Consider the following 23,022-nt stretch of genomic DNA (forward strand, 5'->3'; position numbering starts at 1 on the left):
GGACAAAGCTGCCTTCAGCTGGTAAGTCTGCTGTGGTGAGCAGAGGGGGGAGGGAAGGGGGTGGGGGGGGGCAGATCAACACTCCCACAGCAGGGACGGATTGGGGCTGGGGCTGGGACAAGCTGTCCAGCCAGGGTGGGGGAGGGCATTGGGATGCAGGCATGGCAGCACTGGGAGCAGGGGCTATGCCCTGCTGCCTCTTGCCCACTTCCACCCAGAACAAGCTGCACCTGCATTGCGCCCCCCCCCATCCTGGCTGGGCAAGCAGCAACAGGGCATAGCCCCTGCCCCCCTCCCTAAGTCCCGCTCCCCCACCCCAGCTAAGCACTTTTCCCAGACCTAGCCCCAATCTCTCCCTCCCCCACACCCTTTTTCTTCCCCCTCTGCCAACCACAACAGACTTACGAGCTGGAGGGAGCTGTGTCCACCATGGTGAGGACTGCTGTCTGTTTAGTCAATGGCTGAATCTCCAAAGCAGCACCAAATCTTAGGATCTGACTTCACCAGATTCAGTTGGGACAGTGATTCAAATGTCCGAATCAAATCACTGTCCCTCTGAATAGGTTGAATCTGAATCCAAGGCGAATACTTGCTGCTTTGCACAGGCCTACCCTATATTATGTCTATAAAATTTGCTTCTGGTGGCCTCTTGTCTGAGAAGCTTCCCTGAAACTAACACATCTAAAAATTTTACTTTTGGTCAAAATAATGCTTTTTTTTGTGACCCAGCAGAAGTATGTTAGGTCACATGTACCGTTCTGCCATGCTGTTTGGAAAATAGCAGTGTAGGCTGGTTCTTTCTAAGTTGTGCTTGAGGTATATTCTACAGTTTAAACTGCTGCACACTGCACACTAATGGTCCCAAGGCTGCAGGAGGGGGAAACTGTTTTCATAAATTAAATCCTGTTTCTACCCAGAATTTGCAGTCGGCAATGAGTTTCTTCCCTCTGTGATTATTCCTAAGGCACTTCCTAATATAGCTGGTTTCCTGAAATACAGAAAAGAGGTTGCTTTTAGCAGCACTAAATGAGGTGAAATGGGAAATGATAAACCTTCTGTTAAATACAGTATATTTAAGCTGGCTGTAAGAGTTTGTAAAAATGGGTATGTTAAAAATGCAGGGAGATATTTTCATTCGGAGTAAATCACCATAGGTCCATTAACTTTAATATTAACTTTGTTGAGTTATACCCACTGAGAATTTGACCCAAAAGAAATATTTTTATGCTGAGCTCTCACTGACATTCATAAAAACATAAATTCCATTTGACCCAAATACTACTTCAGGCTGCTCTTATCCTCATGGGGTGTGTCTATATGAGATGCTCTGACAGTCCCGTACCTGCACAGCTGTGGGTTGCCACTACAGAGTCGGAAAGCCAGGACTGGCTTCAATTGCTCTTCTTCAGGGTGGGGGAAGGTATGAGAGATGGGTTTGGGGTGGCAAAGAAACATGAAGCTGGGGAGCAAGGAGTTAATGGGATCATAGTGTCATAGTGGGTAATGAAATGGACAGGAAATGGGGGTAGAGGAAAGATGATGAAATGAAACAAGTCAGCCACTGAAGGATAAAAATAAAAAGAAGATAAAGAATTTTAAAAGAACTAAATATTAAGTAAATTAAAGAAAAAGTCTCATGTTTTAATGAATTGGGTTTTGGGATTGGGCTGTGGGCGGTGCTGGTCATGCTTTCTGGGATAGCTGGGAGGTGGGAGCAATGAAGGAATGTGTGTTTGGGTGAGCTACTGCTCCTTCCCCTGGAAGGAAGCCCCAGCACATAGGGACCTAATCCAGATCCCTATCTTTCCCCACACACCATCCCTAGGTCCCACTCCTGTGGGATCTCACTACCTTGTCCATGCTCTGTGACCTGGCTAGAAGGCATGAGCTCTGCAGGTTGTTTGCATGGAGTTGAGGGGGAGTTGGTTTGGTGCCAGAATCACCCCTTCAGCAGTAGAGTTCAGGGAGTGGAAAGTTTGTCCACAAAGAACAGGAGGGAGGGAGAGGGAACACTGCATCTTGGAATGCTGGAGGACTGCCACTTGATTGGCTCATCTGTTGGGAGTGGCCACACATTAATGGAACACAAGCTGGGTAGCCTGGATCAGAGAGAAACCTGCTCTGGAGTGGCATAACTTTAAACTGCTTAAAGTGTGCTTAAAACTAGTTTCAGGTGTTAATATGTGGACTATCCAGGGGTTAAGAGCTACAGGTGACAACCTGAAATTAAAGTATAACATGGCCCTCATAAATGGTATCAAACAGTCTCAAAAACTTAAATAGATGCGCTTTGTTTTATGTGAACTGAAGTTTCAAAAAAGTGGGAAGGAAAATCTGGTTCAACATCTATTAGTTTGTGTCAGTTATGTAGATGTATTCAATATCTGGATGTGTTGTACTTTCGCTATTCAAAGAGCTTTGGTTCAGAGAGCTTTGTTTCCACAACTGTTTTAGCAATCTGAGACTGCAGGCATAGTGGTAACTTGACAACTCTATAAAATAGTTTAGAATTTCTTGATGAGATTTTTTTTTTCAAGATTTTAATTTATTATTACAAATTATATCGTTCTTCAGCATGATTTATTCACCAGATATTCTTAGTGCTTGATTTTGTTTTTGGCCTAATAACAAAAATATTTTTAAAGCACGCACTTAAGAAGTAAGAAGGTAAATTTATCTTTCATAGATTTCATAGACTTCATAGACATTAGGGCTGGAAGGGACCTCGGAAGATCATTGAGTCCAGCCCCCGGCCCAAAGGGCTTTAATTCTAATAATATTGAATTCTAATCAATTAATAAGATGTTTTTATAAGCCATTTTAAAAATTTATTTATTTTCCATTCTCATTACAGCAGTTTTAGTAATAAGCTGTCGCATATTATCATTAAACTGTTGTAGGTGCATATAGTTTATGAATGTAGGTTGTAGCTGTGTTGGTTTAAGAACATAGGCAGACAAGGTTCTTTGGGTACATCTGATACCAGATTCACCCAAAGAACCTTGTCTGCCTATAGTTTATAAAACCTTTCTTTCACTTGCTTAAAATCTGCAATACCAACACTTAGTTTCTTTTATCAAGATAAAATGTTACGTGCTGATTAAAATGTCCACTTTACCCAGCCCTGTTCCAAGATGAATTTGTGGACTACAGTCTCTCAGAATTATATCTCCAGTTCTGGACACTGGCTACAGTACCTTTGTTCTGTTTGTATGCATGATATATAAAAGCCAATACAGCCACTTAATTGCAAATCTTATGGGCCAGAAGTTGCCTGCTGCAACCCTACATACTATCTATGTCACAGGAAATACAGATGCATCTTTAGTTGTTTTACCACCAATAATGTCTTCTATACAGAACCCTACCACACAATTTAAGCTTTGTTTCTTGGGGAGAGATGGCTTCACAGCCATCATGCAAAAATTTAAATAGAACATATTTCAAAACTGACTGATCTTGTTTGCATCCCATGGGATTACATCACTATATTATTTGAAAGAGAAGGATAGAACACCCATATGAGAGTACTCATATATTTTAAATTGCCTTAAGAAAATAAGTGCCATATCCATCTAGCCCTGCATCCTCTCTCCAGGAATGGATGGATGCTTTAGAGGAAAAGCATTGTATATATCTCGAGTGATCTGCCCTCTATTATCGTCCCTGGCTTCCACCATTATTGGTTTAGAAATGCCAAAGGAAACATTTCCAACCATTCTGTTCAAAGGCTATTAATAGATCTATATCATCCATGAATTTGTCTAGTCCCTTTTTGAACCTGGCTCAGTTATCAGCTACTACCACCTTGTGTGGCAAAGAATTCCTTAAGTTACATTAAAAATGCTTTTTCTTGTTAGTTTAAAACCTGCCTCTTATTGATTTCAGTGAGCACCCCTAGTTCTAGTATTTTTGGACTCCCTGTTCACCTTGTCCATGCCTTTCATGATTTTATAGACCTCTACCATATCCCCCTTCTGCCTTTTTCTTTCCAAACTGAAGAGTCCTAACCTTTTTAGTCTGTCCTGCTATGGCACCTGCTCCATACCCCTGATCATTTTGCTTGCCTTTCTCTGTTCCTTTTACTACATCCTTTTTGAGATGCAGACACCAGAACTGTACACAGTGGGCGCATCTACATGAGCTGCTTTACTAGAGATTAGAGCTAATTACTGTACCGTAAGCATCACCATCTACATGTGCAGACATTTGCCGTGGAGTAATTGGCTCTAATCACAAGTAAATTTGCTACCTGCAAATGCAATTAGCAAATTAACTCTCTGTTACTTACTGCGCAGTATCACACTTGTTGATGCCTGACGGAGCAAATGTGCTCCCAATCAGCTGGGCAGCAGGGGTCAGAAGATTGCTTCCTGCCCTCAGGAGCTGCCTGCTGCTGGGGCACAACCAGAGCCCAGGCAGGGACAATCTCCCCCTGCCCTGGCAGAAGGGACCTCCTAGCCCTTCATGATCATGGAGCAGAGGCTAGGAGATCCTTATCTCTCAGTCCAAGCCCCATAGCCACAAAGCCAGCGCTGGGAGATTCTCTTCCAGTGTCGACTCTGTGATCATGGGGCCAGAAATGAGAAATAAGGATCTCCCAGCTCAGGCCCCACAAACACAGAGCTAGAGCTGGGAGATACAGATCTCCCATCCCTGGCTCCATGATCATGATCATGGATCAGAGTTGGGGCTGGGAGTTCTGTGCTGCTGGGGTAAGGGAACATTGTTCCTTCCCTAGCTCCAGTGGTGGAGCCTACCTTGGCAGCAGGGAGCTCATGGGGGACTGTCTCTTGGCTCCATGCTCCCTGCCAGCCCCTGGGCTAGCAACCCCCCAGGGCTAGAGCTCCCCCCTGGCTGCTGAAGGAGGCCGGTACTGTGAGCAGCAAGTCTGCTCCCGCATCCCAGCCTGTGTAGACATATGCCCTGGAGAGTTTACTGTAATTTCCTGTAGAGTAAACTGCTTCCAGATTATTTGCACATGTAGACATGTCCATTATTCAACATGTGGGTGTACTATTGATTAGCGTAATGGCAAGAATATGTTCTCTATTTTCAATTCCTTTCTTAATGATGTCAAACTTTTTATGCTTCATGATGCCTAACATTTTATTGGCTCTTTTAGTTATCACTTATGTATGTTATTTGACTCTAACCCTCATATGTTATTCACTTCTATACCTGACATTTCCATTGTTTTCATTATAACTACTGTGTTTACCTGAATCTAAAACAACTTCACATTTTAAATGACCCCACAATAATTGGATTCTGGACATGGACAATTATACATTTCTTACAATTCTCCATGTCAAGGATCCAATTATTGGAGGTTCATTTTCAATTTTTCCCCAACCATGGGGGGAGGCCCCTCACACCTTGTTCTTTAATCACTTGGCCTCCCACCTATGCCCCCATTTCCTTTCCTTGCACCCCATTTCCTGTCCTTGCACCCAATCCACAACCCTCACTGTTGCCCCACCCCCCGCCCAAACCTACACAGCCACTGCTGACCTATCCCCTGCGGCACTGCTACCACATCCTCTAATTTGAGTTTCTGACTGACAGCAGTGGAGGTCAGGGGATGGGGAAACAGCACATTGGGAGATGAGGTAGCAGCTTGCACTGCTTCCCTATCCCCTGACCCACGCTGCTGTCCTACTCCTCAGTGTGCTGCTGCCCCATCTCTTGACTTGTGCTGCTGATTGGGCAATAGCACTGATCAGGGGATGGGGTAGAAGTGCATTGTTGCTCTATTCCCTGATTCACACTGCTGCACCATCCCCTGTCTGATCCTCAACTGAATCCCTGAACTGTGCTGCCTCCTCTGCCAATCCCCAACCCATGCTGCCACCCATCCTGGACCCTAGCGTTAGCCCCTGAACCACACTCACCTGCTGGCTCCAAGAAGCAGTGGAAGCAGCCCCAGAAGCTCTGGCTCTGGCCATGGACTGAATTCAGGGCCAAAGGTAGAGCCAGAGAGCTGATACTCAAACTCAAGATGAGGTTGTTTTTCTCCTTGTTGATAGAGGGGGGAAAAACCTTGTCTTGGATTTGAGTCAATATGGCATTGTCCTTCAGTGTTCTTTTTTTGATACTCATTACCACTGTCTTTTTCAAGCCCATTTCACTTCCCAGAATTTAAGTCTTAGGATGTCAATTTGACATAATCATAAATAATAAAATGTTGTTTAGGTAGATTATATGATGGCTACTTCTTATGATTTTGTTCGGCTTTGGAGTTTTTTTTTGTTGATATTTTGGCATTGTGTTGCTATAGTTGACATCAGTTTTAAAGGTCAAGTTCTCAAGCATGTTTTTAAGGGAATAATGCTAAGCTTCTTGCCCATTTTAGCATCTCTGGTATGTGCAAGATGACTGCAAAAACCTGTGAGTTGAGAAATAGTGAGGAGCTTGGTTTTTAGTGGCTTCTTTACACCACTTAGAGGGTATAAATTAACCTTGAAATCTAATGTAAGCCTTAGTATAAATGAGTCATGATCCAGTATGAATTTATTCCCCTTATTAAGCATATATTTAGTGTTTCCAGATCTGGTAATTTTATCCCAAGACCCATGATATTTGGTTGGATGGGGATGGGTCTTTTTTTTTTTTTTGACTACTGGATTCAGTCAACTTTGTAATTATTTCAGCTCTCATTTCAAAATATAAGAGTGTGTCTAACTAGTAGGGCTCTGTGAAACACCACTATTTCATTTTGGTATCCATTTCACTGTTTCAAAGTGACAGTATTTCATTTTGTCATTTTGTTTCATTTTGAAGCACTGTCTCGTTTCATTTAATTGACACTGTTTTGCTGTTTTGACATTTTTTTGATGTTTTGCCCATGGACTATAATGGGGAATCATGAAAATGCCCAAACATTGTCATTTCTTGCCTGATTTGGATGAAAATTACAGGGATAGTAGCCTCTTCTGAGGGCATGAAACCTGCCAAATTTCAAGGAGGTAGGTGAAGCGGTTTCTGGGACACTGCACCTCAAACTGTTCAAAGCATAACTCCTGACACTTGCCAGCAGCGGCAGCTTCCTCTCATCTGGCATGGAGATCCAAGGGCCTACACCCCTGAGAGAGCTGCAGGGCTATACTGGACTCCTGCTATGGGTGCCTCCTGGAGGAAGCTGCCTCTGGCACCTGGGACCACTGCTGGGCATGGCCTGTGTCCAGCACCAGGGAAGATTGCTTCTGCTGCCAGTCCCAGGTGGCAGCAGTAGCCTCCTCTCATCTGGCATGTAGGTCCAGGGGCTTGCACCACTGGGAGGAGTCTGGCACAGCCTGGCAGCCCTTCTTGGGGGTGCCAGCCCCCAGATCTGTGCCCCAGATTAGAGGATGCTGCCTCTGCCACCTGGAACTGGTGCTGGGAGCAGCCCATGGCCAATACAAGGGAAGACTGCTGCTGCCACTGGTCCTAGGCAGCAGCGGCTGCCTCCTTTCATCCAGCATGCAGATTCAGGGGCTCACACCCCTGGGAGGAGTTCAGCACAGCCCTGCAGCCCTCCCAGGGGTGTGCGCCCCCAGATGTGTGCGTCAGATGACAGGAGACTGCTGCCGCCACCTGGGACAGGCACCTGGTTTTGAAACCAGAAATGTTACTGAACTTTCAAAATGTTTCAAATGACCTTGTTTCATTTCAAAGCTGTTTCAAAGCCTTTTGTTTTATTTCAGTTTCACGGTTTTGAGCTAAAAATGAATCAAAATAGCTTCAAAGCGAGACACTCAGTGAAATTTCACACAGCCCTACTAACTAGTACAATTCGGTTTCATGCAGCCATATTTGGGTTGGTTTGTTTGCTACCCCAGGAGTATCATAGCTACACGAGTGTGGCACTCTGCCCAGGCTAATTAACCCCAGAAAACAACTAAAAATAATTTAAAACCTATTATTTAAAAAACTCACTTTTTTAAAGACAATAGTATGATTTTGGAGGGTGTAATTAATGTGTTTGGGTTATTTTGGGGAGTTGGCAATACCAGTCACATAGTAATCTTTTCCCTGTTTCCAGGTATTGCTTATCTGAACTATGGCATCTTTAGACCCTAAACTGCCACTGCTGTATGGTTCACTTTTCTACTTTGATGAGGGTTTCACAGAACTATTTGGTTTTTATTGAAGTCCCTTTGAAAAAGGCAGAATAGATTTGCACTTTGTAGACTAAGTAAATCTGAGATGTATCTGAAGTAACTGCTGCTTACGAAAGCTTATTCATCCCTGATTTAGTTAGTCTATGAGGTGAAAATCTACCTTGCCTTCTGCCTGTTTTCAGATTAACACCACTAACTACTGCCTCTCTCTACCATTGAAAGCCATCCTCAAGCTTAGCTTGTTTATAAGATAAGCCACTTAGCCCCTTCAACTCCAACACTGAGTCTTGGAGTTGCAGCGTCCTTTTTTATTTCCATGGTCCCCACAGTTAGGCCAAGTTAGATTAACTATTGAGGGTTGCCCTTATTGGAAAGTAGTAATGCAACCTGTAATAATTACAGAGGATGCATCTATGCATGCGCTTTAATGCACAACCCATTTTAATGCAGATAAAAGTGTCACTAAAAAACCCATGCTATTTAGATAATGCATATTAAAATAGGCTAATGTGCATTAAGCATCACTGAGAACCGTGCTTTTTAGTTAATATACTTTAAGACTTTAGTTAATGCACATTAAAGCTAATATGCATTTTCTTAGTATCTCACAATGGAGGGCACTTTTATACATGCTCTGGGGTTGGGGAGGGGGAGCGACGCTTTAATTAGAGTGGCTCCAAGAGCCACTCTAATTCAAGTGTCACCACATCTCCTGTATCAGCATCTGTGTGCTTAAAAATGGTGACGGGGTGCTTGAACTATAGCTCATTTGATGAACTTTAGTTTAAGTGCCCCCACCACCTTTTTTAAGTGCAGGGAGGCTGATACATGAGACACAGGGGGAAGCTGGAGCATGACAATTGCAGTTAATTAAGTCTGCTCTGATATTCTGGAATTCCAGTGCATTGGAGAAGCCTTGTGCTCATGCATAGGTCCCTGGAGGTACTAAATTTAATGTGCATTAAGTAAAGCACATTAATGCACTTGTAGATGTGCCCAACAATGCCAGCAGTAGCATAACTAGCACTGAGTGATTGGGACATTATTATTTATTGAGGTATAAACCAGCAGACATGTTTGAAGAACTCTCCTTCTCCCGGTTCCATTCAATTCATCCTTATCTCTTGAAAAGACCACTGTGTTCCATTCCATTCCATTCCATTCAAGACCCATTATTCCATTCAATCCCTGATGTTTCCTTGATGGTTCGTGATAATAAATTCATAGGGCTTCAGAACTTATATGACACAAGCATCTTGTGTTTTGTTTCCCTGTTCTGACAAAGAAACTGTTCCATTACTCTTGAAGGTTATCATGCAGCCTGAGTGAGTAAACTGAGTCACACAAAGAAACAATCAAAACTTATGAAAATATTATAAAAATGTCCTACATTCTGCATAAGGTGTGCTATAGTGAGGTTTAGCTGATATCTTTTGAAAACACTCCATACTGGTCCTTTGTTCTCACAATATTTTTCTAACGTAGCTTTAATCATTTGGAAGTTCTTTTGGCAGCTGTAGCTCTTGCTGTTTCTTTACTACTTTTGTTCAGTATGTTGTTGTTTATAATTCTCTTCTAATGATGATTTGTTTTCAACTTGGCCTATTACAGAAGCTGAGTGATTGTTGAAATTACCAACTGGGTATTCAATTTTTGTCTCTCATTTCCTGGCAGCTTCCTTTTCATCTATCAGTTTTTCAGCCCAACGTGCATTTCCCTGTATCTTCTTGTCCTTTTTTACAGAGGTTCTGCTTGGCTGTTTCCTTACTCTTGTGCCATGTTTTCTTTTCTTTAGAAATCAGAGAATGATTACTGTATTGGATGTGATTAAACAATGTGCTCTGAAAATATATTTCCCTATGCTAATCTTGGAATTGACTCAGATTCAACTGGCAATCAGTGCCATAGGCATAAACACATACCTACACACACAGGTATGAGTTAGTTAGCATGAAAAGCTAAACTGAGACCTGAATAGATTAATACTTATGGTAATCAAAACATAAGCATTAACAGGCAATTTTTTTCAAGCTAAAAATTAGCTTTTGGGATTTTGTGCAAATAGGCATAATATCAATGTTTGGGGAGACACCAAGCTTTCAGAACAAAAAGTGGATCGTCCAAAAAATGTTTGGGTATTTTGAAAAAAAAAAGCACAATATATACAGCAGTATACACAGACATTACTAAGTAGCTACTATGGTAACTTCATTGACTATTTGGTAATAGAGTGTAAGTATAACTACATTGGCTCTAAATGATATCTGGATATATAACTCGTACGGTAGAAGAAAATCTTAGTTTAGAAAGATGTTATTAGAAATCTGCCCAAAGTATGTACTTAGAGGCAACCATTTCTAACCCAAAGTATGCCTCTATTTATTAATTTATTCCGTCCTTAGCAAAACAAACTTCAACTGTCTCCAAATTGAGACAATTTTATCTAGTAAAAAATATTCACTTTTTTAATGATTTTATATTCTGAATTTTAACATTTATGTTCTGTGTGTGCAATGACTCTTTGAAAGTAGCTGTTTCAAGGGCAGGATTCATGTTTGAAGTAAATGTAATAGACTGCATATTTAACGTATTTCATTTACATTGTATCACTAATGATAGGAGTTGTTGCTTTATACTTTTATCTAGTGATATTAGATCTAAACAAGTATGAAGGTGAAAGAAAAACAGTGTTCATAAATTTCTCTAAAGCATTGATTCAGCAAATACTTAAGTATGTTCCCGTATTTAAATGAGAATTAACATATTTTGTGTTTAATACCTTTCTGAAGAAATAAATTAGAAAGAGATCTACATCCATAGATCACTTATAAATGTAGAGGTAGATGTGTTTATTTTAGATATCTTTATTATAATTAAACATAAATATATGGTTTTGCAAATCAACCTGTTTGAAAAATACCAATTAAAATAATAAAAGAATGTACTGAATTTGTGAGCATAAAAAGCATAGGGAGGGACAGCATACTTTCTGCACAGAGGACTGGCAAAGTAATAAACAGTTTCTACACAGAAAATGTACCATTTAACTGGCAGAGTAAAGTTCGTGCAGTAGGAAATTATTTTAAGGTAGAGAGTGAGAGATGAGAAAGTTTTACTGAGATTTTACTGAGATTTGACAATAAATTGAAACTCAGTACAGAAAAAAATTGGAAAACTTTAATAAAAGGTTTTAATAAAGTGGGGACTCTCATGGCTTGATTGAATGTGAAGGAAGATAATTTTGGCTGTTGTGGTTTGAATAGAATGGACAAGGATGATGTATTAACAAGATGCCCTAGACAAAGTGGTTACAGTTGTGATGGCAAAAAATAATAAGGATATGAGCAAGTGTTTTAGGTCTTGTTTTGACAAAGCATTTAACTTTGTGTTTACCTTTGGGGATGTATTTTAAAACTCCACTGACTTATATAATGCATAAATGTTTTGCTGCTTCAGAGTGGGATTTTAACCTTTGGACTGGAAAGGAAGAGACAGGTTTTTACAGTTGTGGAAAAACAAGGAGCAATATGAATGTCAGCCTGGTTATATGAGTAGAACAGGAATGGCTCAAAGATGAAAATGCTTAGTTCTTGAATGTTATAAACTTACTGGGATTCTTTTTTTTGCACCTTTTAGTGTTTTTATCTTTTGTCTTGCGATTAAACCTTTGCTGTTATTGTAAAAACCTACATTCCACAAATGTTACTGTAAAATGAATCTATTGTACGCTGTCCCTCATTTTATTAGTTAGACCATTTTCTAGTAAAATAGAACAGTATACACAGAAGAGAAATACTTGAAAATAAGAACAGCTTGAAAGAAATGAACCCAGGCAGTAACATATAAGGTCTTTAGTAAAATAGATCGTTCATATTAGAATGGTTTGAGAATCCTAATCATCATGATTTTTTTTAACCTAATAACAGTGAACAGCTTGTGAGTCACCATTATAAAAATAATGCCCTCCAGCAATAGCAGTGTCAGTGTACAGTTTTGTAGAGTGGGAATGCTGCCAAAAAGAATTACAATTTTTACATTATCCACTGGTATGGGTTTTTTTTTAAATATTTGGAAGCACCTTTTCATATTTCTTCTCACCTATTCCCAGGAGGCCAAATGCCCCGGAATCTACAAGGGCATTTGCCTTTATGACAAGTCTAGAAGCTTCTTGTAAATGTGTCTCTTGCTGGCATTCCACGGGTGACCTACCACTGATCTTTAACAGACTTTTATACATGCAAGTACCATAGAATTGGGTTATTTTTGTATACAGCTGTAAGACTAATTGTTCCTAAAATGTAGTGCAGCTTCAAAATGGAATCTTGCATTGTGACTGGACTACATAATTTAACGTTTGAAGTTATACAGAGAATGAGTGATTCGGCCACAAACACAGCTTTAAATGTTTTTTCTACATACCTTGAGGTGCCAGGCATGGCTCATGAACACTGAGATGGTGGGGCAGATGGAGCATACCACAGGAGTGCTGGGGGAGGGGAGGCCTGCGTGCTTGGCAATGGACCTGGAAGTGGACCGGAAGTACTTCGGGTCCAATGCCGAGATCTCAGCCCCCCCCCGCACTTCTCTGGCTCAGTGATCAGCTGAGGGGGACCCTGGGTGCCCCCCAGACCCAGGAGGCACCAGTTGCCAAGCTGGTGGCAGAGGAAGGGTCACTTGCGTGTTCTGTGGCGGACCCAGAAGTGGACCAGAAGTGCTTTTGGTCCACTTCCAGGTCTGCCGCCGAGTGCACTGGAGACTGCACCCCTCCCGCGCTCCCGTGAGATGCTTCATCCACCCCAGCATCTCAGCATTCATGAGCTGCCTGGTATGTTGAAGTATGTAGAAAAACATTTAAAGCTGTGTGTACGTCTGAATCATCAAAACTCTCCAAATCGCTCCAAATCAATTCAAGGTGTTCCAATTCAATTCAGAGAGATTAAAGGGTGTCCTGATTCAGTTCAGATTCAGAGATCCAGTCACCGAATTGGACCTAATCACCACTGAATTGAATGAGCGACCGAAGCTTTGCACAGTCCTACTGGACATATGAATTTAACCTTTAAATAGGTTTTCCAGTCCATTTATGGTCTTGAACAGGCATTCATTTCTAGCAGTAGAAATTTCTGAGAAATTACCATGAGGAGATATCCTTCTGGGAGAGGGAACAGTACAGGTGTGCAGCCTGCAGCCTCCCCTTCTGCCCTGTTCTCCATGCCTTACACAGGTTGGGGTGATCCCAATCTGGGGAAGGCAAGGGGAACACTGACTGCTCCACTCCTTCTCACTCCTTATATATATAAAACACAGGTACAAGGAGTTCCCTTCTAGATTTGCTTTTAGCTCTAATAAATCATCCTTTCAAAGAAAGACATTTAAAAAGAGTTTTTGATATCTTTCTTCAATTAATTTTTTTATTTTATTTATTTTTTGCCACTAATGAAATCTTTATACTTTTGGTAAAATACTGGTTACATAGAGATCAGTGAATGCTTGTCATTGACTGAGGGGGCCAGGATTTCACTTAGTGCTTAGACTTTTTGGTTGTGGTCAGTACAATAGATACTTCATAGTATAAGAAATAGACTTATGGTAACAATGGGTACTGGGCTTAACAAAGGGCTAAAATAGAAATCAACTGAAAAAGAGGATATTGAGTACTATGTGTTGCTCAATATACATTACATTAAATAACAGGTAAATTAAAAAGAGAAGTTGGAATAATATTAGACAAAATCTGAGAAACAAGGTTCAAAATGATCTCGCCCTTAATTTTATTCTTATATATATGATCTAACATATGGTTGGTTATTGGTATAATAAATATTTGGGAAAATTGTACTTTGTTATATTCCAGATTTACTTAGGGAAACTGAGACAGCAGGTCTTGGTGTCTGGCTTTGAGGAGATGGTAATCAGAATTAATGTGCATTTTTGCTTGTGGGACTTGCCTATTATTTCAGGTCTAAGAAGACTAGTATATCAAGAAGAACTCAGGAGAGAAATGGGTCAGAGTAGGAACAGATTGAATATTTTAACTAATTTGTTCTTTTTCTCTCCCAGTTTTAGTAAACAGAAATATGAATTCTTCTAAGCATTCTGAACATGCTATGTTTTTAGTGTCAATGATTAGAATGACTGAAAGGAAATAGATGTTTTATCCAGGCTGCAGTGATCAGCATTGTCATTGCCTTGAATTGTCTGTGGTGGTGATAAAAACTGAATAATCAGCATGTTATTTAAACCCAAGAGATTATTTTTTCTGCTATGTGACCTCAAGTGTCATCCAGAAGGACCTGCTTTTGCTGAGTCATAAAAAACTGATATTAAACATTTAATTAAACAAAAGCCAGAACTCAGAGATATTTAGTGCATTATCTCTTCCCTTCATTTATGTGTATTCACTGTTTGTTTTAACTTCAAACAGTTGAAATGGAATATTCACTCATTTAAATATCTCACAAAAATTTCAAGTCACCTTGTCCCCAAGTTATATTATTTTCAACTGAATAAAAAGTTAGTAGTGATGATTATTGCATTATGCTCAGAGGATGAAGAAATATTTTAAAGAAATAATTCCACCTGGCTTTTTTTTTGGCTTAGGCAGTATTCTTTCAGTACAAAAGGAACTACAGATAATCTATTCTTTAGTTTTCTTTCTGAATTCATTCTTTCATGTGCATAAACTTAATGTCTGGTGTTGAAGTTAATATTTGGCATGCATTACTAACTTTTAGTTAGTAATTAATTATGCTGATTATTTTTTCTAATAAAGAATTGATATCACCCCTTAATAAGAGCATGTGAGTATGAATATTTTTACAAAATAAACAGGTAATAGATTTCAGAACTTTTGCAAATAAAATTTGTTTCTTAGTATTTGATCTCGCTTTATTTCTCTTTCTTCTAGTCTGCTCCCAGTTTTCAAGAGGAGTCTTTGCTATTTTTGGATTCTATGACAAGAAGTCTGTAAATACCATAACCTCATTTTGTGGGACTCTGCACGTCTCCTTCATAACTCCAAGTTTCCCAACAGATGGAACACACCCATTTGTCATTCAGATGAGACCCGACCTCAAGGGAGCTCTTCTTAGTTTGATTGAATACTATCAGTGGAACAAGTTTGCATATTTATATGACAGTGACAGAGGTAAGGTACAGTAGAAACTTATCGGTATAATTTTTTGCTATACTTACATTACCAAAATGCTCAGGCAGTATTACAAGGCAAACAAGGAGCATCCTTTTGAAAAATTAAATATCATTTCTGAGGAAAAGAAGCTTATCTAATTGTTGTATGTAGTCAAAGTGAAAAGGAGCTTAATCGAGAATGAGATAATTCCAATATAAGTTAAAGAATTAAGGATGTGCACTGATAAGCATAGATGGAAGATAAAATATGTCTTTGGAAAATTGTTCCCATAAAAAGGCTCTTTAAAAATAGATATATTGTAGAGGGGAAAATACATCTTCACATTTTTAGCATCTCTGTGTCTCACTCTTTAATTTAGAGCATTCATAAATTCCCACACTCAGATTTTGAGCCACCTGCCAGTTATTTGGGCTAGGGACAGATGTTACACATAAACCAGTTAAGTCATCAGAAACTGGTTTAAATCTGTAACAGAACAGAAGCTCAGTGCATATAAACCAGTTTCAAAATGACTGAAACTGGTTTAAGATAACCCTGGTTGAATGCAGGTTTAAATCAGACTTAAATAATTTGAGTCAAACTGGTTTATGAAACTTCTGTCCAAGACCCCTTCCTGGTTCAAGTTAAATCAGTGTCCCCCAGCATCCCAGCATGCTTTGCAGCCCTCTGCTGGGCTGTCTGCTCCAGCAGAGAAAGGGTGGGGGTGAGGGGTGGCAGGGACTGCCCCCTCAACAAGGAAAACCCTGGGTGGGTTCTGGGGCCAGGCAGGGGGATTAAACCCACCTTCCCCCAAGTACAGAGCTGCCCTGCTACTAAACTTACTGAAAATTACTGGTGGCTGTGACTGTGGACTACAAATCCCAGAGGTACCTGGCAGCAGGAAGAGGAAGTGATGAGCAACCCTCCAGAGTCCTGCTGTTGTGATTCTGTACTGCAAATTCCAGAGACCTCAGGGGCAGCAGGAAGAGGAAGTAAACACACACGTGCTGGCTATGTGCTTTAGTGCCCCCGGCTTCTGGGCTGAGCCATTGCAGGCATGTGGCTGTATTTCCTGAATCAAAAGTAAATGTGTGTCCAATTGCTTCTCAACTTAATCTCTGCAGTTTAGACTAACCTGCAAAGACTGAATCAATTCAGCCTTGGGCTTTTTGACTGCGTGTACTTAACCTGAAAGTTACAGACTCAAAAGCAAACTTCAAATATATATTTTTCTACTGAAGAGCACATCCAAATTCAAGCACTACAATAAAGTAGTTCAGTCACATCCATCTCTTCTCACTGTAATCCTCATGTCCTTTTCTGCAGAGCTGCTGCCTATCCACCTAGACCCCTGCCTGTACTGGTGCATGGGATTGTCTCATCCTAAGTGCAGGACTTTGCACTTGTCCTTGTTGAACCACATGAGCTTCCTTTTGACCCAATCCTCCAATTTGTCGATTTCTCTCTGAATCCTAGCTCTACCCTCCAGCATATCTACTACTCCCCACAGCTTGCTGTCATCTGCAAACATGCTAAGGGTTCACTCTATGCCATCTTCCAAGTGGTTGATGAAGACATTGAACAAAATCAGCTCCAGGACTGGCTGCTGGGGCACTCCACTTCATACCAGCTGCCAACTAGACCTCGAGCCATTGATTACTACTGTCTAAGCCTGATACTCTGCCAGTTTTCTATCCACCTTACAGTCTATTAATCAAGCCCATACTTCCTTAGCTTGCCTGCAACAATGTTGTGGGATACCACATCAAAAGTTTTGGTAAAATCAAGGTATACCACATCCACCAGTCTCCCCAGATTCACAGAGCCATTCATCTCATCATAGATGGCAATCAGGTTGGTCAAGCATGATGTGCCCCTGGTGAATCCACGCTGACTGTTTCTAATCACCTTCTTCTCCACCAAATGCTTAGAAATGGATTCCTTTAGGATCTGCTCCATGACTTTTCCAGGGACTGAGGTGAGGCTGACTGGTCTATAGTTTCTTGGATCCTCCTTTTTCCTTTTCTTAAATAAGGTCACTATGTTTGCCCTTTTCTAATCATCTAGGACCTCTCCTGATCACCAGGAGTTTTCAAAGATAACGGCCAGTGGCTCTGCAAGCACATCAGCCAACTCCCTCAGCACCCTCAGGTGCATCCCATCCAGCTCCATGGACTTCCCTAACCTGTTCTTTCATCACTGAGGGCTTCTCACCTCCTTCCCAAACTGTGTTGCCTGGTGCGGTAGTCTGGGAGCTGACCTTGCCTGTGAAGATGGAAGCAAAACGGCATTGAACATTTCAGCATTTTCTGCAAACTCCATCACAAGGTTGCCTCTCCCATTCAGTAAGGGACCCACATCCTCCTTTCCCTGATCCTCCTTTTGCTACCAACATACTTGTAGAAACCCTTCTTGTTACCTTTCACATCCCTTTCTAGCTGCAACTCCAGTTGTGCTTTGGCCTTCCTGACTTCATCCCTGCATGCCCATGAAATGCTCTTATATTCTTCCCTAATTCTTTGTACAAGTTTCTTATAAGCATTTCCATTGGGATGGTTTGTTCCTGCACTCTTAGTAAGGCTTCTTTAAAGTAAAGCCAGCTCTCCTGGACTCCTCTTCCCCTCAGTCTGGCTTCCCAGGGAATCCTGCCCATGAGTTCCCTGAGCAAGTCAAAGTCTCCTTTTCTGAAGTCCAGGGTCCTTCCTCTGCTGCTCTCCATCCTTTCTTTCCTCACGATTCTGAACTCAATAATCCTTTGGTCATTGCTACCCAAGTTGCCATCCACTACTACATTCCCCACCAAGTCTTCCCTATTTGTGAGAAGCAGGTCAAGAATAGCATGGCCTTTAGTTGGCTGCTCCAGCACTTGCACCAGAAAATTGTCCCCAGCACTCTTCAAAAACTTCCTGGATTGTTTGTGCACTGCTGTATTGCCCTCCTAGGAGATGTCAGGGTGATTGAAGTCCCCCATGAGAACCAGGGTCTGTGATTGGGAAACTCCCACTAGCTGTTTGAAGAAAGCCTCATCCACCACTTCCTCCTTGTCTGGTGGTCTGTAGAAGATCCCCAGTATGACATCGTCCTTGTTGCTCTCCCTTCTGGCACTAACCCAGAGACCATCAACAGGCCTATCTCCAGTTTCATACTGGAGCTCTGAGCTATCATATGGCTCTTTTACATAAAGTGCAATGTCTCATCTTCTCCCTTGCCTGACCTTTCTGAACACTTTGTACCCCTCCATGACAATGCTCCAGTCACACAAGCTATCCAACCAAGTCTCTCATTCCAATCATGTCATAGTTCCTGGACTGTGCAAGGGCTTCCAATTCTTCTTGCTTGTTTTCCAGGCTCTGTGAATTTGTGTACAGGCACCTGAGGTAACTAGGGGATTGCCCTGATTTCTCAGGAAGTATGAGAACACCTTCCCTGTTGCCCCCTCCTGCTTGCTCTTCCTCCTGGTCACACACTTCCCCATGGCTTTGGTCTCCATCACCCAGTGAACCTAATTTAAAGCCCTCCTTGTTATGTTAGTAAGCCTGTCTGCAAAGATACTCTACTCTGTCTTCGTCAGATGGATCCCATCTCTTCCCATCTCTCCCCATTCTTGGAAGAACATCCCATGGTTGAAGAAAACAAATCCCTGCTGGTGACACCACCTGTGCAGCCAGGTGCTGATCTGCCAGATGTACCTGCTCTTTCCCAGGCCCTTTCCCTTGACCAGAACAATTGACAAGGACACAATCTTAGCCTCAAACCCCTTCACCCTTGCACCCAGAGTCCTATAGTCACTTTTGATACTCTCAGGGTCTCTCCTGGCAGTATCATGGATGAGCAGCATGAGGGCCAGATGAGCCTCAGTAGTCCCTCTGTGACATCTTGGATCTGGGCTCTAGGCAAGCAGCAGATTTCTTGAGATAACACATCAGGTCAGAAGATGATTCCCTCTGTCCCCCACAGAAGGTAGTCTCCAACCACCACCACCCATTGTTTCTTCTTGGTGGCTGTCATCTTGATCCTTCCCACCTTGGTGAGGCCTGTCTTTTCATCTTCCACCAATGGAACATGCTCCTCCCTCTCTGCTGCTAGGGCTGCATATGTGTTCTCCAGATGAACCACTACAGGTGAATATCTCTGTTTGCTGCCAGAACTGACAAGCTGGCAGCTTTCACCCCCTTGGGTGTCCATATCCTCTCTCTTTTCTAGCACTGCATCAGGCATTTCTTCCTCCACAGTCCTGGAGGTCTCCTACAGCATTGAATCAATGAGCTCCTCATGGTAGGGGATGCTTCAGAGCCTCACCATGTCCTCCTGTAGTTTTCCTGCCTGTTCCCTTAGAGACACCACAAGAATGCACTGCTCACACCACAGGCACTCCCTGACCTGGCCATTACTGGAAGGAACCTGCAAGCTGCAGTCCCCACAGCACTACACCTGGACCTGGGTGGAAGTGCCAATGGTGAGCGGTCTTGTCTGGACAGAAACCTCACAGGGGCAAGAAGTGGCAGTGGCTCTGGCATAGCAACATCCTCCAGTCATTTCCCTGGGTCTCTTAATTTGCCTTCTCTCTCATACTGCTCTTCTTCTAAGCACTCCTTCCCTAGCAAACTCATCTGGAAGCTGACCTGTTTATTGCTTGTTGGCCATGAGGGGGTCCTTTTTTTTCCTGCTGCCTCATGCTAAGCTGAATGGTATCCCCCTCAAAAAAGCAGGGTGGGGCATGAACTGAACCAGCCTGTGAACTGCCTGCAAACTGCTAACTCTGTTTGCAGCCCCTGTTCACTGGCTCCCTGATCACTGGCACCAGGGCTTAAAGGGCTTAAAAGGGCTCCAGGGCTTTAAAAGACTACAGATTCTAATTATTTTTTTCTTATTAATCATTTTCAAAATAATTTATCTTCCCATCTAAACTAATTCAATTTCTTTCAAAACAATTGTTTTTCATTATAGTTATTGGTCAAAAATGTTGCCTACTTTTAAATAAATGTAGGGTAAATTTAGCAGTATGTCATGAAGTTTTAACAGTGCATTATATTTTGCCATGTTAAACCAGATTTCATGATGAAATAGAGTGAGCTTAGCCTTTATTTGTCTTTCAATGTTACTACATTCCATTGTCTCAATGCTTTAATCATAAAAATCAAGAGACCTCTTCCAGCTAGGTTTCCTTTGCTGTTTTAAGCCCCAATATTAGATAGTCCATATAACCCCTAAAGAAGACTTGATGTCACCCAGTGCGCTGAATCCTGGGCTTGGTTCTCTTCCAGGTCCTCTTTGAGTTCACATAAGAATCAGATATTCTTTGTCTTTAAAAGAGGGCAACTAGGAAGTTGCTTATTTGATGTTCCATCAATCAGCTAGCATTGTGCTGTGTGTGCCATTACCCTGCATTTGATTCTTATTTAGGAAAATTCTTCAAATCATCTGTGTCTACAATACATCTTCCTGTCAGCTGCAGTGAACCTGAAAGCACATAATAAAGTGAAAGAGTTGTATCTTGCAGCTTTGGTTTTGCCAGTTTTGTTTGCTTTAATTTTTGAGGCATCCAAGTGGTGAAATTGATAGGCAACATTTGTAAATTTCTAGGGACATGAATCTGCAATCCTCACTCACACTGAGTAATGCTTTAATCCTGGAGAACTCACGTTGGCTTCCACCTCTGGAACTGGAAGAAGCAGAACAGTGTTCATGGGGTGCTGTGCCTGAGCTAACAAACTCTGCAGCGAAATGCAGCTACACTGCTTCTAGTTCCAGATTCAGTCCTTGCAGAGCTAGTGTGGCATGTCTGCTGGTTGTATAGATAGGTAATAAGGTAATACAACTACACCCTAAATAAGTAGCTTCCAATTTGCAGCTCAAAACACCTTTACCTCAACACTTAACCAATAGCAGTGAAATGTGTGTAAAGAAGAATATATGATTCAGCATGTTATTTTAAACTTTTCTTTGGAGGAAGAGGGAGAGGAGAGAGAGTGCATGAGAGAGACTTATTCTCCTGGGAGAGAACAGTAATAAAATGGAAACAGTTAAAGCTAATAGCCATTAATGTATGATGAATTACTCCAGAAGAGTCATTTTACTACTACAGCTCCTGTGCCTTAGTGCACTGATCTTGCAAGGTGCTGACCACTCACGCGTCTCATTCCGGTCATTCAGAGGTGAGGATGTTCAGCCCTTGCAGAATCAGCCTATTGCTTAGTCCAGCACTTGTTCTCAGATTTATTATAATGTGGGCTTCAGACTTTTTGTATTTCTATAGCCTTATTTGCATTGTCTGTATACACATCGGATAGCATCTAGGTTTATGATTAATTGTGGAGGGAAGGGTGACAGCGGTAGAGGATTCAATTTGCAGCCAACTTACTAATACTGAAGGAAAATGCCAATCAGACATTTATGAAATTGCCTCCATTCAGTCTTTCTCTTCAAAAGATTACGAGGAATCGAGGCACTTAAAATTCCCAACCAGCATAAATCATCTTTAAAAAAGTATCCTCTTAAAATTCTTTTGAGGTTTTAGGTGTCCTTGCCATTCCGCAGAACATACTCTGGTCCTCTTATGCTATGGCTCCTGACCAGGAATAGACAAAGCTCTTTCCTTTTCCTCTTAAATAGCTTTAGTTTGGAATCTTCTGCTGCACACAGCTACTGTTGCATATATTCTCTGAGCTAAAAAGGTCCACTCCTAGCACCAGGGTGCAATTACACATTACTGTTAGACCAGGTTAAGAACACCTAAAACTTGAATGATCTCACATTCAGGCTCATTAACAAAAGCTAAGTGCCTGCTAGGTATCTGAAAGCTGTACCACTTCATGGGAGGTTTTTTTTCAGTTGTCCTATGCATTTTGTGTGAAGTTAACTCCTGGCTCTTTACCTGAAATAAAACCATGAATTTGTGGTCTTCCACTACTCTAGGTAGGGTGGCCATCATAGAGGACAGTTAGGTTATCTTTTATCCTCTATTGATACAAAACCAGACGCCTTTATGTCCTCTATTTTTCTCTTGAAGAGAAAAATAGAGGACATCACAGCATCGGGTTTTGTATCAATAGAGGATAGAGTAGCAGAAAACCGGAATGCCCTCTATGATGGCCACCCTAACCCCAGGAGGCACTTCTCCCAGGTAGACTATGTAACTTCTAGCACTTTATGGTCCTGGACTGACAGCTGTGGACAGCTGGGGAGGGGAGGGAGGGAAGGGGTGCCAGGGGTACCGGATAAGGGGGAGCAGAAGTGGAGTGGGGAAGAGGGAGGGGCAGAGGGAGACTGGAACATCTAAGCTAGAAGCTACTCCTTTCTTCCCCCACTGTCCTCTACCACCTGTATACCTCACCTCTGAGGATCATACTCCCCTTCTTCCCCCCTTGATCACTGCCATGATCAGTCTGAGAGTAATGGCAGCAGCACCAGTTCGTTCCCCCTCCCTGCTTGCTCCCAGGCTCCCTGCAGCCCATATCACTCTATGTGCCTGGATCCAGGCCATGCCGTGTCCTGTGGTTGAAAGTGGGGAGGGCGGGAGAGAGAGGCAGGAGGAAAGGAGCTGCCAAGAAACTGCAGGGTTCAGTGGGGACTGGATCCTGGTGCATGGGCATGGCACAGGCTGCAGAAAGCTAAGAAGCAGACAGGGAGGGAAACCCCAGCCACTGCTACCATTACTGCTCTCTGGCTGATCTGGAAGCAGGGCAGTGATTCTGGGGTGGAGGGTGCAATGATGTGGTACAAGGAGTAATCCAGGGGCTCTTGGGGGGTCAAAGATTGATTATGGGGGGAGTGGGGTGCTTGGGGCAGGGG

At 42.1% G+C, this 23,022-nt stretch overlaps 1 protein-coding gene across 6 annotated transcripts in view; it reads left to right on the plus strand.

Moving 5' to 3' along the window:
* The window catches only part of GRIA2 (glutamate ionotropic receptor AMPA type subunit 2), a 199,613-nt gene that overhangs the window by 66,852 nt on the left and 109,739 nt on the right, over window positions 1–23,022 (plus strand). For all 6 annotated transcript variants that reach the window (XM_019521699.1, XM_019521700.1, XM_019521696.1 and 3 more), the window contains exon 2: window positions 15,010–15,249. In XM_019521699.1, the coding sequence (XP_019377244.1) occupies window positions 15,010–15,249 (240 nt within the window). The remainder of the gene's footprint in view (window positions 1–15,009; window positions 15,250–23,022) is intronic.

The sequence above is a fragment of the Gavialis gangeticus genome, unplaced genomic scaffold (genome assembly GCF_001723915.1).
Source record: "Gavialis gangeticus isolate Ggan-Ray unplaced genomic scaffold, GavGan_comp1, whole genome shotgun sequence".
NCBI lineage: Eukaryota > Metazoa > Chordata > Crocodylia > Gavialidae > Gavialis > Gavialis gangeticus.